The sequence below is a fragment of the Artemia sp. Qi Xiang Cuo genome, chromosome 10, assembly GCF_049724085.1.
Source record: "Artemia sp. Qi Xiang Cuo chromosome 10, ASM4972408v1, whole genome shotgun sequence".
Lineage (NCBI taxonomy): Eukaryota > Metazoa > Arthropoda > Branchiopoda > Anostraca > Artemiidae > Artemia > Artemia sp. Qi Xiang Cuo.
In genome coordinates, this window is record NC_142803.1 from 6,163,387 (window position 1) to 6,190,945 (window position 27,559).

At 37.3% G+C, this 27,559-nt stretch overlaps 1 protein-coding gene across 4 annotated transcripts in view; it reads left to right on the top strand.

Moving 5' to 3' along the window:
- Nucleotides 1-27,559, top strand: part of LOC148947406 (uncharacterized) — a 63,342-nt gene that overhangs the window by 25,106 nt on the left and 10,677 nt on the right. For 3 of the 4 annotated variants that reach the window (XM_089095834.1, XM_089095836.1, XM_089095835.1), the window contains one exon: nt 7,565-9,908. The exons of the other annotated variant lie outside the window; for it this stretch is intronic. In XM_089095834.1, coding sequence (XP_088951960.1) covers nt 7,570-8,958 — 1,389 coding nt within the window. In that variant the 5' untranslated portion in view covers nt 7,565-7,569 and the 3' untranslated portion in view covers nt 8,959-9,908. Of the gene's footprint in view, nt 1-7,564; nt 9,909-27,559 lie in introns of those variants that run through there. 4 annotated transcript variants of the gene reach the window in all.

Below are 27,559 nucleotides of genomic sequence, written 5' to 3' on the forward strand. Positions count from 1 at the left end.
TCTCTAAAATGACTAGGATAGAACGAGTGATTTTTTGATAAAACTCTCACCCACCATCAAATTTAATGACGGAAAGTACGAAGTAGATCTTGTCGACTTTATTCTAAAAAGTACCTTCGACATCCTGAGAAAGGATCGTAAATATGAAATAAAAATTAGACCCTATGATTGGCCGCCGCCACCATCCTCTAGTGATCAAGAACAAATTCAAAAGATCAATTGGATGGATTATCCATATATTGAATTAACCTACGAGGAACTCACCTGTATGAATGATTTATGTCGTTCTATTAATAAAAGAATTTTCGCTCGTAAGAGAGGAGCTTTTTAATGAACGTATTAAAAGATGGAGAGCAAGATATACATGTCGCTACCCATTGCCAATTAAAGGGTTACTCTCAATGATAGTCTTATTGAGGTTCTTGTCCTTAATATCAGTATAATCGACGGTAAAATTGCCGAAACTACTAATTTCATTTTTGCTGACTACCCGCCTGCCTTCTCCACAGACACTTGTATATTTCTCTACGCCTCATTTGTGGAAACATCTCTGGTTGGTATTCAAATGTTCCCCTTCTACGAGTTCTTGAACGAAAAACCAATCAAGAACATATTCACCACTACAATATAAAACATCTTCAGTATATTCCCGTAAACACTTCCAATTTGTAACTCCTTCAGTTAACACTTAGAACCGAATTGGGTGATCCCATAGCAATTTAAAAAGGTTTTGCTGTGATTACATACAATTTTCGTCCCATCGTTCAACAAGATGTCTAATAAAAAATTGGTATTCACTTGTCCTAATGTTGACTGCTATGTTAATACTCTTAGCCCAAGGCAACAGGGCAATGGAATGGACTATTACAAAGGGCGCTCGTCAATGTCTGGCTACGGTCTTGGCAGCTGGCTTGCTAAGCTCTTTTGCTCTTCATTACCTCTGGCTAGAAAATATCTTGTATCGGTTGCGACAGATTTTGCGTCCTCTACACTATACCATTGGGGCTCTGTCAAGGATTTAAAAAACAGTGCTACGGAAAATTTTAGGTCTAGTGTGCAAACCCCTGACGAACAACTAAAAAAAAAATGGTAAAGGCTTTAAAATGTCGAAAAACAATGCATCACTCATCATCTCCACTCATGTTGGAAATGAAAGACATCATCCCTCTTGTCAAAGAAAAGAAGGGAAAAGCCGACACGTAGTGTAAACAGAAGAAGGAGCCCCAAGAAGAAAATTGTTAGATCGAAACTAGATTTCTTCTCTTAAGATGTCCTACCTGTCGCATAAGGATTCTCAACCTTCAATCACCGCCTCATTGAATCTATTCAATGCTGAAGATGTTGATTTGAGTGTCAAGCAAGGATACTATGAACAATTTTATCTCCAACAAACCCTCTCCGATAAAATTCACTTTCAAATTTATTCCAATGAATACTACTTTATGGATATGTCTTCGACATTTATAGATTTGCAAAGGAAAGTCCGGAAATCCGATAATACAATGCCGATTCGGGCCTATGGGATATCCTATGTAAAATTGTACATTACACAATTTATTTCGTCAAATCAGTGTCTACCAGCAATGGCACACTGGTGAGCACAAGCAACAATCTCTCAAATTATACAAGCTATATGCAATTCATGCTGATGACACCCAAGTCATACAAGGAATTGAAAGTCGCCTCCAATGGATACGAATATATTACTAATACTGATAATACAGATGCAATTAAAAATGCTACAACTAGTGAATTACATCTAGTTGGAAAAATACATCATGAAATATTTAATATACCCCAATGGCTGCCGCCCAATGTTAAAGTGGATATAAAACTGACGCTTGCACCCTCTAATTTCATATTGAGAAAAGAACTTGCTGGCAATCCTGATGTATGTCTCTCCCTCACCTCGGCAATACTTCATGTACGTAAACAACAGGTCATGAGTTCTGTTGCTTTGGCAGTGGAAAAACTGTAGGCAATGGAAATAATATTAAACCACTTGTTCCTCATACAATCACCAATCAACGTCATATTGACATGGGCTCACGCACCTTCACCAATTCATCCTTTATCAATGGCGAAATTCCATCAACACTCGCTTTAGCATTTGTAAAAAGCGCCAGTGCAATAGGATCGTGGACTGAATGCCCACATAAATTCGAGATGTTTGGACTTTCATCTCTTGTGTGCAAAGTAAACGGTATCCCACTCTAAAATCTATCTTTTGATAAAACCTATAGATCATTGTATAAGTTAACCATGCAAACCCTAGGTTATGACTCTTAACTATTTGAAAATGGTATAACCGAAAATATGTTTACTAAAACACATGGTATCATTGAACTGAATTTTTCTGGCACACAAGATATGAGTATAGTACGTACGGGGAGTGTGCGTTTAGAGTGTACATTTTCCGATCCATTGGCTTAGAGTATTTCGGTAATGTGACTAAATCAATATGAAACCTATTGAGAAATCACTCCCGAAGGCAGTGTTCTACTAGACTTGGCTCCATGAACACCAGTCAAATAATCAATGTACTTAATATGAATCCGTACATGTCCCAGTACAAATCCTATTGTCTTCCCTCGGACTTTCTGCGAAAAATTCAAAGTGTGAATAATACCTTGATTATTTTTACTAGCAGTTCGTTGACTGTGCTGATGTGTCATTGGCTGTGCATATTTCAAAAAATGAAGACGATTGAATTTTTTGATCCTCTTGGTCAACCCTATACATTCTACACACCCCACATCAAAAACTATATAGAAAACAGTGGGAAAACTATTATTCAAAATAGGAAGAGGGTGCAGGATCTAACAACTAAAAGCTGTGGCTTCCATGCACTACTGTATTTTGTGTTCCGATGTCGCGGCTATACTTACAAGCAGTTTCTCCACATTTATAGTGACAATCCTCGTCTGAACGACTTTCTAGTGGAAAATATCCTCTCAGACCTATACAGTATTGATTTCAGTACCCTAAGAGTAAAGTGCTTAAAAAATGTTTGTGAATTTGTTTATTAATAAAATGCATATATATACAACAATGTCTTTAAATCTTCACTTTAGATTTCTTCTTCTTCGATGTATAGGCAACTGTCGTGAACCACTAATGCCGGTAAATCATTTGGATTCACTGTATATTGATCTTGATTGACTGCAAAGTCAGGGTCACATTTTCTACAGTACAATGTAACTTCACTCTTGTCATATCGCTTTGTGCAGTCAATGATGCTATTTGTATTCATATTATGAAATTCACGAGTTTCAATCCGTCTATTTAAAGCAATATCACATACAGTGTTTTCAAAGGTTGAATCACATTCGGTAGCTGCCAAATAAAAATCACTTGGTTTATTGTCACAGTAGGCAGTGTCGTCACTACGATGACATAGAAACCAAATTGTCGTGTTACCCAAACAGTTTAATCGTAGACCATAATCCTCTTCTCAGAATAATTTAAATCGAAGACGATACCAATTTCGTAGAAAGAAACTAAAACCACGTTTAGGATTCTTTACAATCATAGCGGGTTATGTATTCTCCCACTGATCACATTTATCATTGTGACATTTAGAGCATATGTGTCCTCTATCATAAGAGTCACACACCTCCTGAAGATATGAATTACATCCTTTAATTTGTTCTGCATAGCCTTCATACAATTTACAAGGATTTCTTTATTTACACTTGTCACTATAGTCATCAATAATTGTACAAGTATCAAATTGAGTCCAAATGCCAAGAGTGTACATGCACAATGGACATGTATAGAACATTTTTTTTTTTGGTTTCCAATGTCACTTGACTCACTCACAGCTAAAACGAAACTGATCGTCCTCGCTCGATAAATTAAGTGAGGGGAATGGGGAGAGGATTAGCTCTGTGACTTTACCTCTTTCGAATGGCGGGGGAGCCATCTACATTGAATCCATTGGCAATTTTTTCAAAAGTATATCCACGATATGATTCTGCTTTGTTCCAATTAATATATCAATAAATTGAGTATAAGCCCTTGAGTCACATTTTAAAAGTTTCATAAAATAGTCCCCTGGGGGAGAACCACTCCTCTTTATATTTTCAAGTGTTCTTTGACGAGAGAACATTCTGCGTTGATGAGATAACTCGAGAAAATCATCATTCAACATCAAATGGGTTCCCATAAACCCTAGATTCGCACTAAGTCTCTCTGTCTCATGTTTATCCATTTTTTAATCCTTTCACTCTTACTGCTGACTCTAGACTAACACTGATTCGTCAGCTCTAGCCAGAAAAGAAATGGTACATTTTTGATTTCGAAGCAGTTTTATTGAATAATTACAGAAATAACAGTAATACTATGCATGTACAATTAGCGATAGAGTTTATTTTATTCGATATGTTTCACCAATGCACTTAAAGCACATTGAAGTCTATTCACGTGTGCTATATCAACTTTTGCAGCGAAACATAATTGATCCTCCATTTTAAATTTGCTCAAGGATATCACATCTTGCATATACTTCATCCCATTCCAGACAAAGTCGTGATCCTCTCGTGATTTCCACCGCAATGTTATTTGCTCTTGTATTATTGCCATCAACTCCACTATCAACTTCTAAGAGGGTAAACATTCCACTCGCCGTTATCAACACACAAATATATATCCAAATGAGTAAAGTCGAAACTGTTCTTTTCACTCCTTTGAATTCTATTCACAGACTAATAAAAACTATAGCAAAAATCCTTTCCTCATATTCTCTCCGCCGCTAATATGTAACCAGCCCTCAGATTGGTTGAGAAGGGGGATGTAACTGACACGCTGATTGGCTGAGAAGGAAACACGTGATCTAACTGTTTTCAGGATTCCTGGAAACTCTTAACATTCGCCTGGAGCATGCACTTGCCCAAAACAACAACAACAGCAAATAAATCGACCTTTGGAAATTTAGGTTATTGACCCACTTCGATTAACCACGTGTTCCCCCTCGGGAGGCTATGCCCATATATGGTGTACTGACAGAGTTAGACTAAATTGTAGATGGCAGCAGGGGTGAGTGTCACGATTCAATAAGGCCTTTCTACTGTTAACATTTCATATTTATCCCCCATGAGGTATTTTAATTGCTTATCATAATTCTAGCGCTATCCAAACAGCCTAGGATTATTTCAATGCAAGTCTGTTGCATTTAAACATGTCATGCCGGTGTTTCTTTTCTTGGTTTCTGTAGAGAAACAAGCAATTTAATATTTGTACTTTATATGATACAAGCTAAGCAATAATAATATGATACTTTTGGAAGAAATGTTTGGAAGGTTGTTATATAGATATAACAAAATAGGATAATTGGTCTTTCTGAAAAGATTCTTTTACAGGTATTTCAACAACTAATAATTGGAAGTGTTGAATAATTTTAATACCAGACAAACTAATGCCTGGCTTTTTAGCTTCTTCCATAAGCTATTTCATGATAGATACACTTCTTTCCAGTTCCTATTTCTTAACAAGATATTAGGGTTAGCCTATGTTTTCAAATAATTTTACTCATCCCATCATTGGATTTTTTACTCAGTTTGCTGCCAATTAATGGTTCTTTTCTTCCTGCTCCAGTAATCAGGGAAATTACACTTTCTAGAGTTCTAGGAAAATATGTTTTTATTGTTCTTTTTCTGCGGATTTGTTTTTTCACATATTCTTTGTTTTTAAGCTTAGTGCCTATTAGTATACAAAACTGAAGGAAAAATTGAAGATCTTTTTCCTATTGTCTTAGGCTGTAGTTGTTTAAGTCTCCACCTAGCGAATTAAAGAAAAGAATGAAAAAAAAATCAGTTTTGGCATGGCCGTATTCAGGGGGGGGGGGTTACCCGGTTTGAACCCCCCCCCCCGAAATTTTTGACCGACTCGAAAATAAGTCAAAAATTAGTAAAACCTAGGTAAAAATCAGTAAAATTAGTCGAAAACTGAGTCAAAAATTAGTAACCCCCCCCCAAAAAAAAGTCAAAAATTAGTAAAACCCCCCCTGAACAAAAATCCTGGATACGGCCCTGAGTTTTGGTATCCCTAGTACTTTAGCTATGACTTTGAACTGAAATATACAGTTACTGACTGATAATACCATTAAATTCATATTTTTGATATCATTTGATAACTGAGAGGCAGTTCCGCTTAGCATTCTTCGTAAAGGTAAAATTACATGGAAAATGCAAGAATGAGTTTTTTTTTCGATTTTGTCTGCAATTTTATATTATTCTTATATAAGTAATATCATACTTAGATAAAAATGACAGATATGACATTTCGATATGATATTAATGTCATAAATACCGTAATATATATGAAAACTAACTGTATAAGAATAAATAACTATATAAATTATATAATATATAAATAAACAGTTAATGTATAATAAATATACAGAACAATAAATAATAGATAAACTATATAGAAAAATAGACAACTATGTAATAATATAATAAATATATATGATAATATAAATAAGTAATAAATAAATAACATTAACATTTCGATGAAAAGTTGAAACTTTGGAATGTACAAAAAGTGCATCAGGAGGTATATCCAACCATAACTGTGTGTGTGTACATCGGGAGGAAGGGGAAAGCGTTTTAGTTTTACGGGAAAGAGTTACAAATTCGATAAATATAAATTTTTGGAACTTAAAAAGCAAAATTTGTCTTTTGAAACAAGCTCATGAAAAATTTCAGCAATAGCCTACTAGGCAAACATATCTCTCAAAACATTTTTAGGACATAAACTAATAAACGAAACATTTGAACCCTAAGCCATCTATATGCCACTTTAGTGCTGCGAGCACTAAATGATGATTTAGCACTAGATGAGCACTATTTTCTTTTCTCACTTATCAGCTCCTTTTAAAATTCATTTTCAAATTTTTGGTTGCTTTGGGTGAGGGGTTTCTCTTTACTAGGGTGTTGCTACTTCTGCAACCATGACGGGAGACTATAAACCTTTAATTCAGAATCTTTTATCGATGGCCCAGTGATGTAAGTTATACGATTCTTAATCATCGCTATTATGTAATGGCACAATAAACCACCATTTTTAATGCCATATGCATGGGCGTAGAAAGGGGGAGGCAGGGGGCAGCGGCCCCCCTAGACCTTCAAATTTACATTAGATATGGCTGAAAAAGCAGATGGTTGGAAAAGCAGTTGATAAAAGGCCCTCCATCACACTATCCACTGCCCCCCCTCCCCTAGACAATATGCTGCCTATGCCCATGGCCATATCAGAATATATTTTGGTACTATCAAAACAAATTTATTGTAAGTACGTAAATATAAACATTAAATTAAAAATGAGCCGTTCTTGCCTATATTTCCTATGAAAACCACAATTTTTCGACCCAAAAGACAATACACTTAAATAGCTGAAATCATTGCTTTTGGATGTTTCCATTCATTGGGTCCATAATATGATAAAAAAAAAGTTTGTATTTGATACTTGTGGAATGCTCATTTTTCATTTATATTTGATAGAATGCCTGTCTTTAATAATTTTGTTTAATTTATTTAATTACAATAATTTATTTTTACTGTAGGGGTAATGGACTCTACAGTGTACAGTTCTGATGACGTGACTGTATTGCATCTCCCAGGCCCAAAGCTGATTGTTGTAGTGAGTAGGCTGACTGAGAAGGCTATAGAAGAATTGACAGCTGGCATCTGGCGTTGCGACTTGTGTGGGAAAGCAGAGAAATCCTTTTTGATGCTTGATCTTCACATTGATACTGGCTGTGAAGAACTTTCACCGATAGAGTGTGATGTTTGTCCTGCAGTAATTCGTGATTATAGAGATTTTGTTGTTCATATTATGGAACACCAAATGGGAGAGTCAAAAAGATGTCCCATTTGTCTACAAGAATGTATTGGTGATATGAGACGCCATCTGTTCTTATATGGTCATTTTTCACCTAACGTCTCCAAACAAGACTTACAGAGGAACGTATCGCTAGTTGCTTCACGGAATCCATCAACAAGCATTTTATTAAATTCATTTGTATCGGAATCTGAAACGAAATGCTTAAACAATCAAAAAACTTATTTGAATAGTTTTCACAGAAAATTGAAAAGAGATCAAAGAATACATACAGAGAAAAAAATATATAAATGTGGAGTATGTCAGAAGAGCTTTTCTCAACTGGGCAATTTCAAAAGACATCAAAGACTGCATTCAGGTTTGAAACCGTTTAAATGTGACGTTTGTCAGAAGAGCTTTTCTGAATATGGCACTTTGAAGAAGCATGGAAGAGTGCATACTGGTGAGAGACCGTATAAGTGTGGTATTTGTCAGAAGAGCTTTTCAGGTCTGAGTAATTTCAGAACGCATCAAAGAATGCATTTAGGTGAGAAACCATATACATGTGATTCATGTCAGAAGAAGTTTTCCCAAATGAGCCATTTGAAAACACATCAAAGACTGCACACAGGTTTGAAACCCTTTAACTGTCATGTCTGTCAGAAGAGCTTTTCTCTACCCCACCATTTAAAAACACATCAAAGATTACATTCAGGTTTGAAACCGTTTAGATGTGACGTTTGTCAAAAGAGCTTTTCTGAAGCAGGCTCTTTGAAGAAGCACCAAAGAGTGCATACTGGTGAGAGACCCTATACATGTGATGTTTGTCAGAAGAGTTTTTCTGACTCAGGCTCTTTGAAGAAGCACCAAAGAGTACATACAGGTGAGAGGCCATATAGATGTGATATCTGTAAGAAGAGCTTTTCTGAATCAGGCTCTTTGAAGAAGCACCACAGAGTACATACAGGTGAGAGACCATATAAATGTGATATCTGTAAGAGAAGCTTTCCTCAGTCAGGCTATTTGAAAGTTCACCAAAGAGTACATACAGCTGAGAAACCATATAAATGTAATGTTTGTAAAAAGAGTTATTCTTTCTCAGTCTCTTTGAAAAAGCACCAAAGAGTACACATCTAAGTCGATTTTGAATTATTATCGTAGAGCGAAGTTGTTTTTTTTTCATTCGGTAACCAATGCATTTGCGAAACTGTGTAAGCCTTGATATATTAGTGTTATTTGCAATAAAATGTTTTCTTGTGAATGTTAATTTGAACAGAAATAGAAATGTGTAGTTGCAAAATTACAATTATCAGGATTCTGAAGCCTGCAGAAATTACTTAAGGAAAACTAATTAACGCCCGAAAAGGTATCCACATTATTAATTTAGCTAAAAGGGAATAAAAGTTAAAAAGGCAAAAACGGGGAAAACAAAGAAATAAAAACAGCAAAAATTGAAATTTCAATTTGTGGAATCGCTAGTGCATCCGATTGTTCAGGATAAGTGGCAGTCAAAATGGATCTCCATTTTGGAAACTTCTTCGAGTTAGAGTAAACCTACCCCTCTTTTCTGTTTATATTAGTTTCTTTATTTCCTTAGTTATGATTCAGTCTTACTGACCTCACCCGGCAATAAAAAAATAATTTTCGTAAAAAAAAGACCTATTATAAAAAAGCTAGTGGTTTAAAGATTTTGAAATGGAAAGTTTTGGCAGACTATTGCTTATACTTCTAATAACTCACTGCAGCACCAAGCTGCCTGAGACCAAGATAACCACGAACACTCCAGTGGCGTAATTTTGTCAAACTCTGGGGGAGGGGAAATTCGGGGCCGATTTTCCCAAATCAAGTGAAAATGACAGTGAAAACTGACCCGTTTCTGTGGATGCTTGATTTATGTAGACTTATTTTAGTTTTGACAAGATTTATGAAGAAACTAAATTTAAGCTGGGGGGAGGGCAAACCATGGCTTAGGAGGGACATCACCCCCCCCCCTCTTCCTCTGCAGCAAATTACGCCCCTGGAACACTCCTCCCTCCCAATCTATTCAAAGCCTCTCTCTTTGCATCTTCCCAATAAGTTTATTTCCTTAAACCTCTCCTTACGACATTGTTACTATCACATTCGGGGTCAGCCTTGTTTTTTTTTTTTTTTTTTTTTTTTTTTTGTACTAGACGATTGGCCGTAAAGACAATTTTTGGCAATCAGTCATCTTTCATCCGCAGAGCGTGTAGCTAGATTGCAATCATAAAAGCTTTTGACTCATTGATTCGGGGTCATTATTTGCAGTAACTTAAACAAATTGAAAACGAATTAGGTGTAGCTTTGCTATGAATTTTTGTTTGACCAAGCTCTTTAAAAATTTTTTGTTTCATTTGAAAAGTGTTAATTCAAACTTAATTTTGTAAGGATAACAAAAAATGTATCTCTCGTGATGAACACAAATTCCTTTTTCTGAGTAACAATATTCAAATTAGATAAATCATCCCATGTTGTTCTTTCTTCGAATGGGCTTAGACCATTATAGCTCTTTAATTTTTGTTTTCTTTTTCTGTAATTGTAAGTATTCGTATTGTGCTATTTAATTAAATTATTATTATCTGATTCAAATGATTAGTGAGCAAGTAGGAAAATACATGCAAGAAACGGTGCTGCAATCATGCTCTTAACAGTTCATTGTCCAAGTCAAACATGATGTGACAGTAAGAACTACTTTTCGAATATGAGAACTGTTAATTCATTATTTAATGTTTTTGCAAAGAGGGATTTCCTCATGATGAATTTTAGTTATAACGAAGTTAATTAAATTTATAGCAGGGGTGAGCAGAGTGCCAGAATGTTGTTGTACAACTTTATCCGCTCTTTACGGAAATTGTTGAGTCAGTCATCTGTATTTCAAAGTGGAACTTTGCAAAAATATCCTCAAAAGTAATTTGTTTACTTTGCACATTACTCTCCCCTAATCCAACTCTCAACATTCAGTTTAGTTAATACTTCAGAAGGAATCTTTTGAGGTGAATTCAAAAGACAGATTTTGACTCCAGTGGCCATAAAGCTCTTGAGTAAAGGCACCAATGATTCGACAGTGTATTTTTTGAACCACTGTCGAAATTTTCCTTCAAAACAGGATAACTCTGCTTAGTCTTTGAACACCATTTCTTGAAACCGTCGTTATATTGTGACAATGCGCAACATGGACCCTATTCGATACACCCAGATGACAAAAGAATATTCAGTTCAATCAGTTTCTCCTTTTCGACACAAAATGAGCTCCCCACCAGAAGTTTTACGTATATAAAGGGGGTTGCCCCCTCCTCAATACTTCGCTCTTTACGCTAAAGTTTTTTTTGTATAGTTTTAAAAAAGCGTCTTATTGTTCTAATTGAACGGCCCTTGTGTTTCATGAGTCATTATTAAAGAATTGGGACACAATTCAAACTTTAGCGTTAAGAGCGAGGTGCTGAGTGGGGCAAACCAACCCCCTCCCCCCTTATATACGTAATAATTTCTGTTCGTTTTCAATTTTAATGTTGCTCCTTAATTTCAGTTGAAAAAACTTTTTTTTATTTAATTTCTTATTGTTTTTGTAAATAATGCCCGGAAATCTGGCCCTACCTCCACAGAGAAACCCCCTCCGCACAGAAAAATCCTCTAGACAATTCGATCCCGGTCAGAATTTACCCTGGACAACTACTCTTAACCACTCTACGCGTAAAATTGAGACGGAAAAGAAAAAGTAAGACATATTCCCTCAGTGTATAATTTCCCCTGACAAGTTCACTCCCTGGAAACTTCCCCAGTGGGAAAACCCACGGCAGAAAATTTGTCGCCCCCCCCACCCAAAAATCTATGCCTACATCCCAATAACAAATGCTATGCGCAAACAATGGGCATATTTCATAACTAAAACACCTTTCCCTATTATCTATTCCATATTATATATATCTATTGGTATCAAAATTCCGTTTCTTAGAGTTTCGGTTACTATTAAGCCGGGTTGCTCCTTACTTACAGTTGGTTACCACGAACTGTTTCATTCATTTTTTGAGAATATCTTGTTGTAATCTTGTCGAAATTTTCCACAGACAGCAACAGGTATGGGCGCCCATAGGCTGAATTTTAGGGGGCGGGGCTTACCTGCTCTGGCACTTCCAGTGCTGTATAATTGAAATCTCAAGACAAAATATCATAGGCAGCACGATAGCGCTGCCTAAGTAAAGATCGATTTGGGCACAATATATTGTTTTGTTTTTTAGACCAGGGCATTTCTAATAGAAAGAAATGTAATATAAACTTTAAAAATAGCTCGTGGAGGGCAACCAGCTCCCCCTCCCCATCAATCACTTCCTCAAACACATCCAATCAAAATTTTTAGATATCCATTTTGTTCAGCGTAGTTTAAAGGTCTAGAAATTATGACCTTGAGAATGACACCCCCCCCCCCCACAACCCTTAGAGCAAGGATTCTAAGCAATGCCCTGGTGTGATATAAGGTTTTGTATAAAAAGGGTGGTTATATACACCTCAGAAGGGGGCTCATTTGATTGAAAATCAGAAGTTCTACTGGCCTTCTTAACAGTCAAAAGTGATTGGAGGTCAACCAGCCCCTCCCCCTCCCGGTACACCAATCATTTCCCCAAACACAAGTAGTAATGATATAAGTAGTGTTATTATAACAGTTACAACAGGACAGTCCCCCCACCATACAAGCGAACAGTACTCCTTTATAGTGTTAATTAAAGGAAGCGCACAGTACTCCCTTAGTGTATCAATGAAAGGTAGCGGCCAGGTGGGGCATTACTGTGTCAATCTAAGATACAAGACAGATAGAACATTACTGTATCAATTAAAGAGAGAAGACAGGTATATGGATGTTTTATGTTTATGGATTTTTATTGTTCATTGTACTGGTGTTAAATATCATGTTTCTGTTAAAAGTCATGACTGTTTTCATGCATTGATGGGTTTTTATTTCCTCGTATTGTTATATGGTTGGTGTTTTATTTAATGTTTTTTTTTGTATGGATGTTTTATTGTATGGATATACGGATTTTTAATTTTAATAGTTTTTTATTGATGTCATTTTATTGTACTCTAATAATGATATTTTTCTTTTCCAATGGTAAGATTTTTTACATTCTAAGTATCTTCCCATTGATTTTTGTGAAATTTGTGTTTAATGTAGGAATCGAACATTAAACCCGTGGTTTCCTAAGGTAAAAGAACGACACGTTACTCGACTGAGCCAACAAGCCATTGAACATATTATGATTTTAGAAATACATTCAATATATTGTTTCTGGGACATTGGCCAACTGATGTTAAGCGTCACAATATCGTAACAAGTTCATTCCATTGAACTGGAACAAGTTCAATTACATTCGATTTATCATTTGGATTTTTGATAGTTGTTAAAAGTGACCTGTTTCGGGGCATTTTTATGGCATCATCGTGAGAATATGCATACCACGATGATTTGAGATGTATACTAGACAGACAATTTCTTCTGATGCTTGGGCCCCAAGTCCTACCCCTATCCCTAAACCCTATCCCTCCAACCCCTCCCCCTCCTCCCTCCCACCAACCCCCTCCCCACACCCCACCCCCAAACTTTTTTTTATTTTTATTTTTTTTAACTTTTTTTTAAATCTCTTAGAATGACATGAAACATATTTAAAACATAAAAAAATCACGTTTAATATTTTTCAACTTCAAAATGGGAATGATATAGATATGTGTGTCGCGACTTTTACTATTAGAAAAATATTGTTTTTAGTGACTTTTTTTTGACATTTTTTTCAACTTTTTTTTTTAATCTCTTAGAATGACATGTAACATACTTAAAAAAAAATCACATTTAATATTTTCTAAATTCAAAATGAGAATGATATAGAAATGTTAGTCGTGACTTTCACTATTAGAAAAATATTGTTTGTAGTAGCACTTTTTTTCTTTTTTTTTGAACTAAATTTTTTTTTGGACTTCGAAATTATTCAACTTTTTTTTTAATTTTTAATTTTTTAACATGATATTTTTTTTCAACCTTTTTTCCACATCTCATATCATTACTTGAAAACATCTCAAAACATAAAAAATTCACATTTGTTTAGAGTAATCAAACGCCTGCCCAGGCAAAAATTCAAAAGGAGTGAGAGATACAAATACACATACAAAAACTCGGAATTATAAGCATCAACCAAGACAGACATTCATTGGGATAAGCAAACACCCACCCAGACACACAGGAAAAAAGAGTGAGAGAGACAAAAACACATACAAATACGTAGATTCAGACACCCAAACCGAGAAAGACATGTATTTGAAATAAGCAAACACCCGCCCAGACACACAGGCAAACAGAGTGAGAGAGACAAAAACACATAAAAATACGTAGATTCAGCCACACAAACCGAGAAAGACATGCATTGGAATTAGAAAACACCCGCCCAGACACAGGAAAAGAGTGAGAGAGACAAAAACATACAAATACGTAGATTCAGACACACACACACCGAGACAGACATGCATTGGAATAAGCAAACACCCGCCCAGACACACTATTTTGAATAGAATGGCTATCTCAAAATTTCTTTTAGAAGTATTTCGGGACAATACGACGTGTGTGTAGGGGGGACTGGGTAGCTGTCCTCTGATCACTTTGACTCTTATAAAGAGCACTAGAGCGTCTGATTACCAGTCCAATGAGCCCACTTAGAAGTCTATATGACCACACTTTCTGTAAAAACTCTATATTTCCCCAGGGCATACCTTACAATCCTTGCCCTGAGGGCTGGGGGGATTTGTTATCCTCAAAGATATAATTTCCAGACTTTTCTGATAGGCAGAACAAAACGACTTTATCAAAATTTTGATTGGAAGTGTTTGGGGAAATGATAAGCGTGGAGGAGGGTATTTGCCATTTCAACATTTTCGACTAATAAAAAGGCACTAGTCCTCTCAATTTCGAATGGAATGAGCATTTTTTGAAGCTTCTACGACAAAACTTTCTATTAAAACCTTATATGCCCAAAGGACACAACTTAGGACCCTTGTCCTGAGGGCTATGGGGGTAAGGTTTTCATCCTCAAAGACATGATTTCCAGACCTTTCAACTACGTTGAACAAAATGGCCGTATAAAAATGTGGAATGAAAATGTTTGGGGAAACGATCGGTGGAGGGGGGGGATTTCTCCCTCCGATTACTTTCGATTATTAAAAAGGGCAATAGCCCTCTTAATTTCCAATCGAAAGAGCCTTTTTTGAAGTTTTACGACAACAATTTCTATAAGACATTATATGCCCCCAGGGCATAACTCACAAACTTAGCCCAGAGGTCTGTGGGGGGTTGTCAGACTCAAAAACATAATGTCCGGACCCTTCAACTATGTTCAACAAAATGGCTCTATCAAAATGTTGATCGGAAGTGTTTGGGAAAATGATAGGCGTGGGGGTGGGGCATTTGGCCTCTAATCACTTTTGACTATTAATAAGGGCACTAGCTCTCTCAATTCCCAATTGAATGAGTACTTTTTGAAGTTTCTACGACATCACTGGCAAAGACCTAATTTCCAGAAATTTTAACTACGTACACTCTTTTAACTTTTAACTTACAACCCTTGCGCTGAGGGTTGTGGGGGGGAGTGTTTCATTCAAAAGAAATAATTTCTGGACTTTTCAACAACGTTGAAAAAAATGGCGTCTCAAAATTTTTATTGGATGTGTTTGGGGAAATGTAGGGCGTCGAGGGGTGTCATTTTATCATGACATTAAATGTCATTCCTTTGACGGCTTTAAAACGATAATACAAAGGTTTAATCTTTGGTTAACTTTTCTGGTCTTTTTTTTAAATACTCACGTGCGTTGCATGTAGACCCCGGCGCCGCGCCGATGAGGGAAGACCGGCGGCGGCGGGGCCAAAAACAGTGCGCCACTCCGCGCCGCCGGTAAGATGTCATCGGCGCGCCGCCGGTAAGATGTTGGCGGCGTGCCGCGATCAATGTTGACCGCAAACATTAATGTTTTCATCAGTCTTTCTCAAATCACAGCTTAAATTTACAACAGATTCTAGCCTATTCATGAGTTCAAAAATTCACAAGTCGCTGGCTGGCTCGTATATCTGTTTTGTCACCATTAAAAAACTTGAAATTGGTGACTTTGATATTGATCGTTTTTTTTTGCTCTTTTGGATGCCTAAAAAGCCTTCTTGCATTATAAACTGGTTTTTAATAACAATTAAAAAAAAATGCATTTTAAAGTTTTCTTTTGGCTTCTTTATAGAATATATGTCATGTACGCTAAGGCTTAACTGCTGCTTTTTTATTGGTATTGGCTGTTCTTTTGGATATTATTCATTTTTTCTTTTGGGGATTCATTCCAAATTATAAAATGATAAATACCTAATATCAGTCAAATTATAAACTGCATCTAAAAGGAGTAAATTTATCAAATTGAAAAATACATGATGAACACTTCACATGAGAATATTTCAATTACAATGAAACAAAAAACACTTAATGTTTTGTTCGGTATGAAGAAAAATGAAGTGCCAGCTATTTTCTTGGGTAAAAAATGAAAAGCTCATCCGTTTTAAATGTAATTAAATGAAATAATATGTAGACTGAAGTAGCTCCAGGAAGATGTTGAGATTTTCGTCCTAGTTCGTCACTTTTAATCCAAGAAAAATGCTACTTGACACTTGGACACTTAGTATCAGTTATTGAGTTTAAGCTTTGATTTCCAAATGCTCACAAAAATTACCAACTTTAAGAAAGTCGCAACAATAAGTCACCTCTGTTCAAAATACTCAAAGACTCCTCTTTGATCCCCACCCAGGCTCAAAGCTTCTGCTATGGCCATTTCCATGGAAATCTCCAAAGAGTTTCTTTTTAAAATAGCTTCCAAGCGTAGTTAGGGGTATTTAGCCTTTTTTTCTTTTCTTCAAGCTTTGAAGTGTTATAATATTCCAAATGTTACATTTGTTATATTTTTGCATATTTTTGGTAATAATTTGTGCGGTGATGGAATTTTTTAAACCACTGTAGATACGTAAGAGCGTTGCAACATATAGTACCCTGAGGTCATAAGACTGTCAAAGTCTCCTCCTTGAACCCCCCAAATTGAAAGCTTTTATTATAACCTTGACTTTAAATGTAACTTAGGCACTAGACCAAGGGCACCATTGTCACTCGAGCGCGACGTTAGGTAGGGATGTCGATATCGCTTTCGTCACACCAATTCGTTTTAGTGTGAATCTGCCTGGTACTTATGAATGAATGTTTTCAAAATATACCCGTTTCATCAATAAGAAAAAAACGGGTTGGACGCATATGTTCCTTTCCCTTTGGACGACAAAACCATGCAAGTGCTGTATCAAGTATAACTCACGAAAATCTTGTTAATTTTTGTAAACTTTTTAACTTTTTGGCATCCCTGATTTCAGTAAAAAAATATTAAGGTACTATCAATTAAATATAATGACTCCCTATGGCCCCCTACCCTCTGGATACCATCCTGATAGGATACCTTCTCTGCTTTAAATAAAAAAAATTAACTTATTGGCACCCTGCTTTCAAAAAAAGAATCGAGGTATTATCATTTAAATATTATAGCTCACTACCCCCCCCCTCTGGATACCACCTTGATAAGATAACGTCTCAGCTTTCATTAGAAAGATAATTTACTTGATAATTAACTAGGTCACTATATGGTTCAAACAAACACGTAAAATAACGTTGAACAGCTTAGTGTTCCTTGAAAAAAAAAATTTGAGGGAATGAGTAAAGGGGTACAAAGACAACAAAAAAAATGTCGAAATTATTCAGATATACCTCAAAGTATTGGAAAACTGAATCATAGATTCGCCGTGGCATTCAATAAGATCCAAAGAATCTAATTAAAAGGGAGCACACACTAAAGCCAAATTAGGCCAGTAGCCGATGAAAACTCACAAAATACCCAAGACAATGAACAATTCCTAATGGGGGGACCTGGGTCTATCAAAATATTTCAATGGTTTCCCAGGGAATTTGATATCATTTTCTTCTGTCTCCACTTCAAATGAAAGAAATAATTATCTTTTTGGCATCCCTGCTTTCAATAAAAAATGAGGTATTATCATTTAAAAATGATAGCCAACTATCCCCCCCCTATAGGCAAAAATTTACAATTTATTTATAAATCATATTTTTAGGGTAGCTTCCGGTTAAATCTTTAATCCCCCAACCTTATACATATCTTTGTCTATAGATAATTTTTGTCTCAATAGAAGGGGTTTTTTTTTTTTTTGGGGGGGGGGGGGGTTAAAATTTTTCATAAAGAAGATTGTATTTATATCAGACGTTCAATAATTGAGTATTAAAAATTAAGAAAATATTATCTAAAAAAAAAAAAAAAATCTGCAAACTTACAATTCAGCTGTAGAAACAATCTGTCGGCTGTCAATTTCAAAATCCAACTGAAGGCTGAGACTGTATAGTAGTGAATACGATCTATAATTCTATTCAAATTGAAAATAAAATTCTTGACTACGAATGATGTAAGAAACAACGATTGGTAAACTGCATTCGAAATGATTTAAACTCATATCATAAAGACGATACTTTTTTTGTCAAAATATGAAGAACTGTGTATATTGCAATTGCATATTGCATCTGTCTGGTTTTTATGCCAAGTAACAAAAGAGATGAAAATTAATGAACAAGTGAGTAGTCAAGAATTATGGAACGCAAAGTAATATTTGGCAGGGAAAGTCACTGGTGATAAATCGCTAGGCGTGGCAGCGTGATTGAGTGATTTTCGGGGATTCGGGGAACCAATTTTTTTTTTGGGGGTGGCGCTTAGATTTTCGGCGAAATACCCGAAAATACGGGGATAGTACAAGCCCTGCTTGATTTCTAATCAAGAAAATTGAAATACTAAACCAAACGAGAAGGAAAAGTTCCGACTTTGCGGTTGACGCAATAAAGAATTGCTGCAAAATGAATTTGAAGTCGACCGAACGCCGCCGCCTCTGCCAGCGGCGGCGCGCCGTTTGCGCGCCGGTGGCGTTAAGACACATCAGCGGCGTTCAACCGGGCCTCTGGTCGGCGGTGTTCGGTCGATCCGCCGGCGCGGTGGCGGGGTCTAGTTGCATGTCTCTGATCCAAATTGTGATTGTTTGACAACTTCAACAGTGTACCCCGATACGTTGAATTATGTTGAGTTGATGATGTTAACTGACGCTGCAAGGATCATTATTTTTCAAATAAGGCCTAACAAAATATTAATATAGGATACGGAACCCATGCACTCACGATTTCAGCTACAGCACACTGAAACTATAGTACAGCAGCACCTCCGCCATTTTGTTGTGTGGCACTGCATAAAATTTTGAAGCAGATGATCTCATGCACAGTCGTGATAAAGGCGCTTCACTTCGCTTCAGCAATTGTTTTATTCCGTTTTATACAAGTCTCATTAATCATTCCTAGTTTTTTCTGTTTTTCTTTTTTGTGTTGTAAGAGATAGCGCAATTTAGTTGAGGATTTTGCAAATAATATGAAAGCTGTTTTAAGATACGGAACCCATGCACTCACGATTTCAGCTACAGCACACTGAAACTATAGTACAGCAGCACCTCCGCCATTTTGTTATGTGGCACTGCATAAAATTTGGAAGCAGATGATCTCATGCACAGTCGTGATAAAGGCGCTTCACTTCGCTTCAGCAATTGTTTTATTCCGTTTTATACAAGTCTCATTAATCATTCCTAGTTTTTTCTGTTTTTCTTTTTTGTGTTGTAAGAGATAGCGCAATTTAGTTGAGGATTTTGCAAATAATATGAAAGCTGTTTTAAATATATAAATCTCGAACCTCGAATCTTTGAATGATTTTCGAAGAAACTAGATTTCAGCTGGGGGAGAGGAAAATTAAGGTCTGGGGGACAAACTGGGGTTTCAGGGGGACTATTGCCTCCCCCCTTTCCCATAGCAAACTACCATCCTGATTTCAATGCCTATTCGTGCTGGTTCCAAATATATACAAATTCAATAAGTTTAGTTTTTCCCATCAAAAACTACGACCTTGAGGAAATTTGCCTGGCTTTCAAAACAGGAGACAAATCACAGGCAGCGCAATTGCTCTGCCTAAGTAAAGGGCGATGTGGGCACAATTGATTTTTTTTTGTTTGCTTTAGACGAGGGCACTTTGTATCGAAAGTGTTGTCGTACAACCTTCGAAAACGGCTCATTGGATTTTGCTCTTTTTAATGATCAAAAGCGATTGGAGGGCACCTAAAACCCCTCACACATCCACCATTTCCCTAAACACATTCAATCAAAATTTTGAGATAGCCATTTGGTTCAACGTATTTGAAAGGTCCGGAAATTGTGTCTTTGAGGATGACCCCCCCCCCCCTACAAGCCTCAGAGCAAGGATTGTAAGTTATTACAAAGGGGAATATAAAGTTTATATAGAAAGGGTGATCGTATAAAGTTTGGAGGTGGCTGATTAGATTGGTACTCAGAAGTTTTAGTGCTCTTTTTAAGCTTTGCAGTGATCAGAGGGTGGATAACCCCCGCCACACACACACCTCGTATTTTCCAAAAGTGCAACTGATAGAAATTTTAAGATGGCCATTTGTTGTTTTACAAACTTCAAAAGAGGCTCATTCGATTGGAAATTGAAGGGGCTAGTGTCCCATTAATAATCAAAAGTGATTGGAGGGCCACTAACCCCACTCCCACGCCCACTATTTCCCCAAACACATCCAATCAAAATTTCGAGATAGACATTTTGTTCAGCGTAGTTAAAAGGTCCAGAAATTATGTTTTTGAGGATGACAAACCCCCGCAGCCCTCGAAGCAAAGGTTGTAATGTATGCCCTGGGGGCATATATGGTTTTTATAGTAAGGGTGATCGTATAAACTTTGGACGGGGCTCACTGGATTGGTAATCAGAAGTTCTAGTACCCTTTTAACATTCAAAGTGATCGGAGGCCGGATACCACCTCCACACCTCATGGTTTCCAAAAATGTATCTTATAGAAATTTTGAGATGGCCATTTGTTGTCGTAGAAACTTCAAGAAAGGCTCATTGGATTGGAAATTGAAAGGGCCTTTTGAAAGAGTCAAAAGTGATTGGGGGCGACAAGCCTCCCCCCGCCCATCAATTTCCAAAACGCATATAATCAAATTTTGAGATGTCATTTTTGTTCAGGGTAGTTGAAAGGGCCGGAAATTATGTCTTTGAGGATGACACCGCCCCCAGAGCCCAGAGCGCAAGGGTTATAAGTTATGCTCCGCGGGCATATAAGGTTTTTTTGGAATGGTTAGTCATATAAACCCCGGAGTTCCTTGGGGCCCCCATTTGGGGGGGGGGGCAGAGGGCGACTCCAGCCCCCCTGGCTGAATGTTTCTGCCTTATATTTCAGATATTTTTTTTAGATTTCTGGTATACAGCACTGGAAGTTCCAATTAGACCAGCTAAGCCCACCCCCCTGAAATTCAGCTTATAGGTGCCTATGCCGGAGGTGGCTCAATGGATTATAAATCAGATGTGATAGTTCTCTTTTTAAAAGTCAACGTTATCGGGGGTATTCACCCCCCTCCCCACATCTTATTTTCCAAAAATGCATCCGATAAAAATTTTGAGATAACCATTTCTTCAAAAATAGTCCAAAGATTATATAATAAGGCCTTTGGTGTGGACAAAATCCACCAGAGTCTGGGGTAAGGGTTGTAAGTTATGCCCCAGGGGCATATAAGGTTCTTATGGAAAGTGTGGTCGTGAGAACTTTCGAAGAGGCTCATTTGATTTGAAATGTATTGCCCTAGTTCCTTTTTAAGAGTCAAACAGGATGGGGAGCAACTAGGGTCCCTCCTTGACGTCCTCTTTTCCCAAAACGCATTCAACGGAAATTGTGAGATAGCCATTTTGCTACCAATAGTCCAAAAATCATATAACAGTGTCCTTAGGGTGGACATAATCATCCTGAGGCCATGGGAAAGAGTTGTAAATTAGTCCAATAAAAATTTATAGATTTCTATTTCGTCCAGTATAATTAAAAAGTCTAATAACTATGGCTGATGGGATGAACCCACCACCCCTTCTTTACTGCTCTTTTGGCAACGGCTGGAAGTTCAGTGGCGGATCCAGGGGGTGAGGGGGGCACGCGCCCCCCTAACGTAGTATAAAGTAGTGTAGTTTACTTAATTAATGCAAGTTTGCGCTAATTAAACTTACTCCTAACGTAAGTTTATCGGATCAACCTATTTTGTGCCCCCCCCCCCTAAAAAATTCTAGATCCGCCCCTGTGTAAGTTAGTAAATTCACCAATTACTTTAATATTGTATTGAATAAGGAGAAAATGTTTGGAACTTGGTCAAATATAGTCAAATTATCTAAGCCCTACATATAATGAACTAGTAAATTCCGATATTTTTCTTCTATTTTTCACTGGCTCTTCTATCCTCGTTTTCTCTTCTTCGTTATTTTTTCTTCGTTATGTCAGGCGTTGCCAGTGAGTCAATATTTAAACTACCAGCATTTTAATAGATGCATAAAAAGGAAAAAACAGCCAACAAATTGAACCTTAAATCTTTGAATTTAACAAATTTGTTTCTCCGTATTCTAAGGAATTGTACTCCACTTTATTTTGGTGTTTCTGAATATTGACAAATGCGCCGACATTAGCCTTAAAAATTTTTTTTTACGTTAGTTTTAATTCTACTGGTAAATTGGATTGGTAGAAATATTCTGCTTTAATCACAGAATAAGAAAAGGCTTTTTAAATGAAAGTAAAAAAGTGGTATTGGAACTTGTTATCCACACACACACAAAAAGACCAAAATTAAACAATATGCAGAAGCTTTACACGAACTTCAATGTGTAAAGCTTCTGCGTATTGTATCCTAGCACATTATGTATTATTTAATTCCAACAGTATGAACATATCTGGCTCATGGGACCCCATAAGCTGAATTTTAGGGTGGGGGGCTTACCTGTTCTAATTCACACTTCTAATGCTGTATAATAGAAATCTGAAAAAAGAAAGGGGCAGAGTCATTAAGCCAGGGAGAAACCAACAAAGACCCTCTATCTTGCCCCACCCTCTTATGGGCACTCATGATGTGGCTTATCTCAGTGAATATCTGTTTGTGAATGATTTCGTTTTGGACATGCAAGAGGTCCGGAGAGTAGTGAACGTAGGGGGGGGCTCGAGTGTGGGGTTGAGTTCTGTTAGTTTAGCTCCCCCTGTGTTTGATTTAGACGGTTTTGTGCGGGGTCTTGGACTTGATATGGACCATAAGTGGGTAGACCAACTACCAGTAAGTGAGGTCGAGACAGTGCCCGTACTGCAAAGTGATATAGGAAAGCAAAGTGGTGCCGGCTCACCCCCTGTTTTACCCAAATTGTATATAGAGAATGCCACTTTGCACAATATTCAAGTTCTTAGGGCTGAGTTTGGGGACCCATTCAACTTTCTTACAAGTGGTAGTATTCATATGGATCCGATTAACCTAGTCCACTCCTTTGTCAGCAAGATTCGGGCTCTTCTGGAAAACCATATTCGAAAGGTGAGTTGGCGCGATAGAATTAAGGCATCAATTACATTTAGATTATTTTTTTTAAATGCAGGTACCGGGGATTTGTGGCCATGTAGTATGCAAACAGGGATTTAAACTTTTTATCCGGACTTTTTTGGATTGGAAGGGGGGAAATCTTATTAGGATGGAGGGATATAATGAAAATGGGAGTGGGTTGGTGGTTTTGTCTATTGAAGTTAACATTACTAAATTTAAAAAAGAATTTGTTTTAAGAGGTGGGACGAATGGGAAGTGGGTTGCAAAATATAGTGCAGATGTAAAGGGGTGTAAAGGTGTACAGCGATTCTCTGTGAATACGGGCTTGGAGTGTTTGAAATATTCGTTCCTTGCCACGGGGCATAAACCCCGGAAGAATGAAGCTATTGAGACAAAGTTGGACGATTGGGCAGCTAATGCGGGTGAGGAGAGGGAAGAATTTCCTACAGTTGATTTTAATTGTGTAAATGGACGTTATCCAGTAACACTACAAAGGGTCGATGTTTTTGAGAGGGCCAACGATTATTTAAAGATTGCTGTTAAAGTGTTGCACTATGATACAGACTATGAATAAGGGGAACTCAGGAATAAAAAAGGGGTAATATATTCCCCAATGGCACCCTCCATTGAGTCAGTGAAATAATGGGTATGGCTTCTTTACGAGACTGTCAAAGATCCAAATTCAACTGGACATTTTTTCCCTATTCCACATATTAGTCGGGTTTTAAGTCAGGGTAAGAATCAAACTACACGCTATTACTGTCCAATATGTGTTTCAGCTTTCCTTACCGATTTAAAATTGAAAAATTATTTGAAACACTGCAAGGGTCATGGGTACGAGTCCGTGGAGACGGTTTCAGGAGACCATGCCATCCTGCAGTTCAAAAACTTTCAGAACACGCTCTTGCAGAGCGACAAGGTGACATTAGCTATTGGAACTGCATTCATGGATGTGTCCGATCCATCAAATAAGAATCATGTTAAAACACGGATCCATTGCAGTCTCTTTTGCCCATGCGTGAAAAGACTCTTGTAATACCATAAAATTTGTAGATGCAATTAAGACATTGGATGGGGAAGATTGTGTAGGCACAGCTATGGTTGCACTTGTTAAAATAGCTAATAGGGCGATTTCACGGCTGTGCAACACATATTATCCAATGGCTCTATCACCAGATGACAAGTTGGCTATTAAAATTGGAATACATGCTGGGTTTGTAAGAAAAGAATTATTGAGGGTAGTGGGGATGCGTAGATCTGCGGCCATAACCATTTGTGGCAAGAAATATTATTGAAAGGCAGTAACTTTCGGCGGCATGCGCATAAATCTTGTAATGTAAATGTTGAGCAGCAATACTCTCTACCGGTTTACATGCACAATTCCGACTAAAATTTGAAATTCATATTACCTCCGTTGGCACGTTTTCAGAACGGTGAAGTTGTAGATGGCGTATGGGTAGACGGTTCTTTTTCTTATAACATCATACCTAACTCCTCTGAGAAGTTACTAGTCTTGGACTTTCAATGGAAAACAATTAATAATGGTAATGCATGCTTGAATAAAGTCCACTTCTTATATCCTACAGCTTCTTCCACAAACCCCTAAGTCAATTGATTAAACTAAAAAGCGACGATTTTAATGCTTTCCCTCTCCTCAAACAGCATTTTGAAATGATGATGAAATGTATGGCTTATAAACATAAAAGGGCATATACCCGTACGAGTACTACAGCTCCGCCTCAAGGCTAAGTGAAGAAAAGTTACCGCCCATTGCTGAGTTTTACGATCCACTTCACGATCGTCAATGCACCACTGCCGATTATGAGTTTGCCACGAGGGTTTGGGATAAGGGAGGGTGTAAAAATGGGTGAGATTATTGCAAAATGTACCTAGCAAGCGATGTATTGACCTTGTTGGATATTGTCCGAGAAAACATAAATAAAATTTACGAGAAGTTTGGGTTGGATATAGGGTATTATTTTTAAACTCGTCATCTGGTGGTGAATTTTGTTCTTAAAATTAGTGACGCTAAAATAGGTTTGATCGCCAACCTGGATTAGCACGTATTTGTAGAGAGATCGATGCGGGGAGGGCATATTTTCCACTGGGGTCGTATGCTTTAAAACAACCTGACTGGACAACGCACCGGTGAAAAGTCGAATACAGTTTTCTTGGATGTGAGTTCCCTTTATCCGTCGGCAATGTGTCAATTTTATTTGCCGTGTGATAATTAACAATGGCTTGACAATCCTTCTGCTCCAAATTTCCCCAATAATCAAACTGTTGAGGAGAATGGAACACAAGGATGGTTTTTCGAAATTGAGGATGAAATAGCTCTAAATCGTCATGACTCGGTAAAGGACTTTGTTTTCCCGTGCATAAATAGACCGGTGTCTAGGGACTCTTAGAATCCTTATAATTTATCTTTGGTAAAAAAGGGTATGCACTGGACACCTTCAAAACAAAAGCTCTTTGCCGACCTTGAACCGAAACAGAATACTGTTTTAAACCACCTTTTGCAGTGGATGCTTACCAACGGTTTCATGGTCACAAAGATTCATAGAGCCCTCCAATTCGATCAAAAGCAATATGTTAAGGGGTTTCTTGACATTTGTGTCAAGAAACGGTCTGAAGCGAAAGCAAAGGTCGAAAAAGAGATCTTTAAACTCATTTTAAATTCGGCCTTTGGTAAAACGTGTGAGAGTGTTTGCAATAGGAGACGTTGTAGCGTTGTAACCGACCCAGAATGTGCCTAAATCATTGCAGATCTGAACTTCACATCGTTCACCATCATAGACTCCAATACGGTGCTCTTAAATAGGAAAAAAAGAAATGTAGATTTAAATAAAAACACTGCCACCGGCAGCCCTATATTAAAAATTTCAAAGAAACTCATGTTGTAGTTTCATTAAAATGAGTGTAAGCTCCAATGACCGGGGGATGGACAAGTTCAGGTGTACTACGGGGTCACATACGCATTATTGTTAAGAGTTTAAACTGATAATTTATTAGACGATTTGGAAAATGGTGAGTGAATTAGCTCCCGGAAGGATTACACCAACTGGAACAACTCCGCTTATCCGGTCCTAGTGAAGTGCGAGGTCCCAACTCAATTGTTAAAGTTAAAATCCGAGACGGGGAGTAACTTTGTATTCCACGGTGTGTTTCCCGATCCGAAGGTGTACTGTGTGCAAACGCAAAATGAACAATGAATAAAACAAGTCTGCAAGGGTTGCTGTCACATGTAAAGGAAAGGAAAATGTAAAGGAAAATTTCAACACGAGTGTTTATAGGAGTTGTATAGATAATAATTTAGTTCCAAGAGAGAGTGTCATGGCCATTCTCTCTTTAAAACATAAAAACTATACAGATCAGTCGAGAAAAATGCCATGTCCACCATATCGGACAAATTTGATAAACACGTGGACAGTGTGAGGGTCCTACCACACGGTCACTACCTTACTGCAGGTCGATTTGATTGTATAAATTACAGGCGTCAAATCGGTCTAGAGAAAGTCCTATAGTTGGAAGGGGTAGGGGCTGTTTTTCCGTCAGTGGGGGGAGGGCCATTTTTCTGTCTCCAGCTCAAAACTGCCTATTTTTTACTTGTTTTATATTTATATATTCATTTATTTCAATTTTTTCATAGCGCAAAGTGATAATTTTAAAGTGTTTATATTTATTTTATTTTTTTTCTTTCTGGCGCCCTGCCGCAGGCCCTCAACCCACCACATGCATCTTCCAGCAACCAGGTCGCGTCACCGGCTACCGCCGTGGTCGCCCCAAGTGCTTACTTTAAAATATTTTAACTGCCATTGTAAATATGTTCAAGTTTTTAAATATTAAACAGTAACTGTTGTTCTCCATAATCTTTTTGATCAAAGTAAAGGTATGAGATCACTTGCTTTGAACTGCAATTACTATATCATCTAAAGGGTGGTTTGCGATTCAAATTCTCTTATAACTCTAAAGAAACATATCTACCCATGTAAACCAAAATTTTCACTTTCGGCTTACGTGCATTCTACTAATAAACCTTATGGATACATTTTATCGGACCTGGATCAAAACACACCCGAAGATTTGCTTGTTGTCACTGATATTTTTTATAATGAAATTAATGTATATCTACCCGTGAATAGTAAAAAAGGTAATTAGTTGCCATCAGGACACTGAAAAAG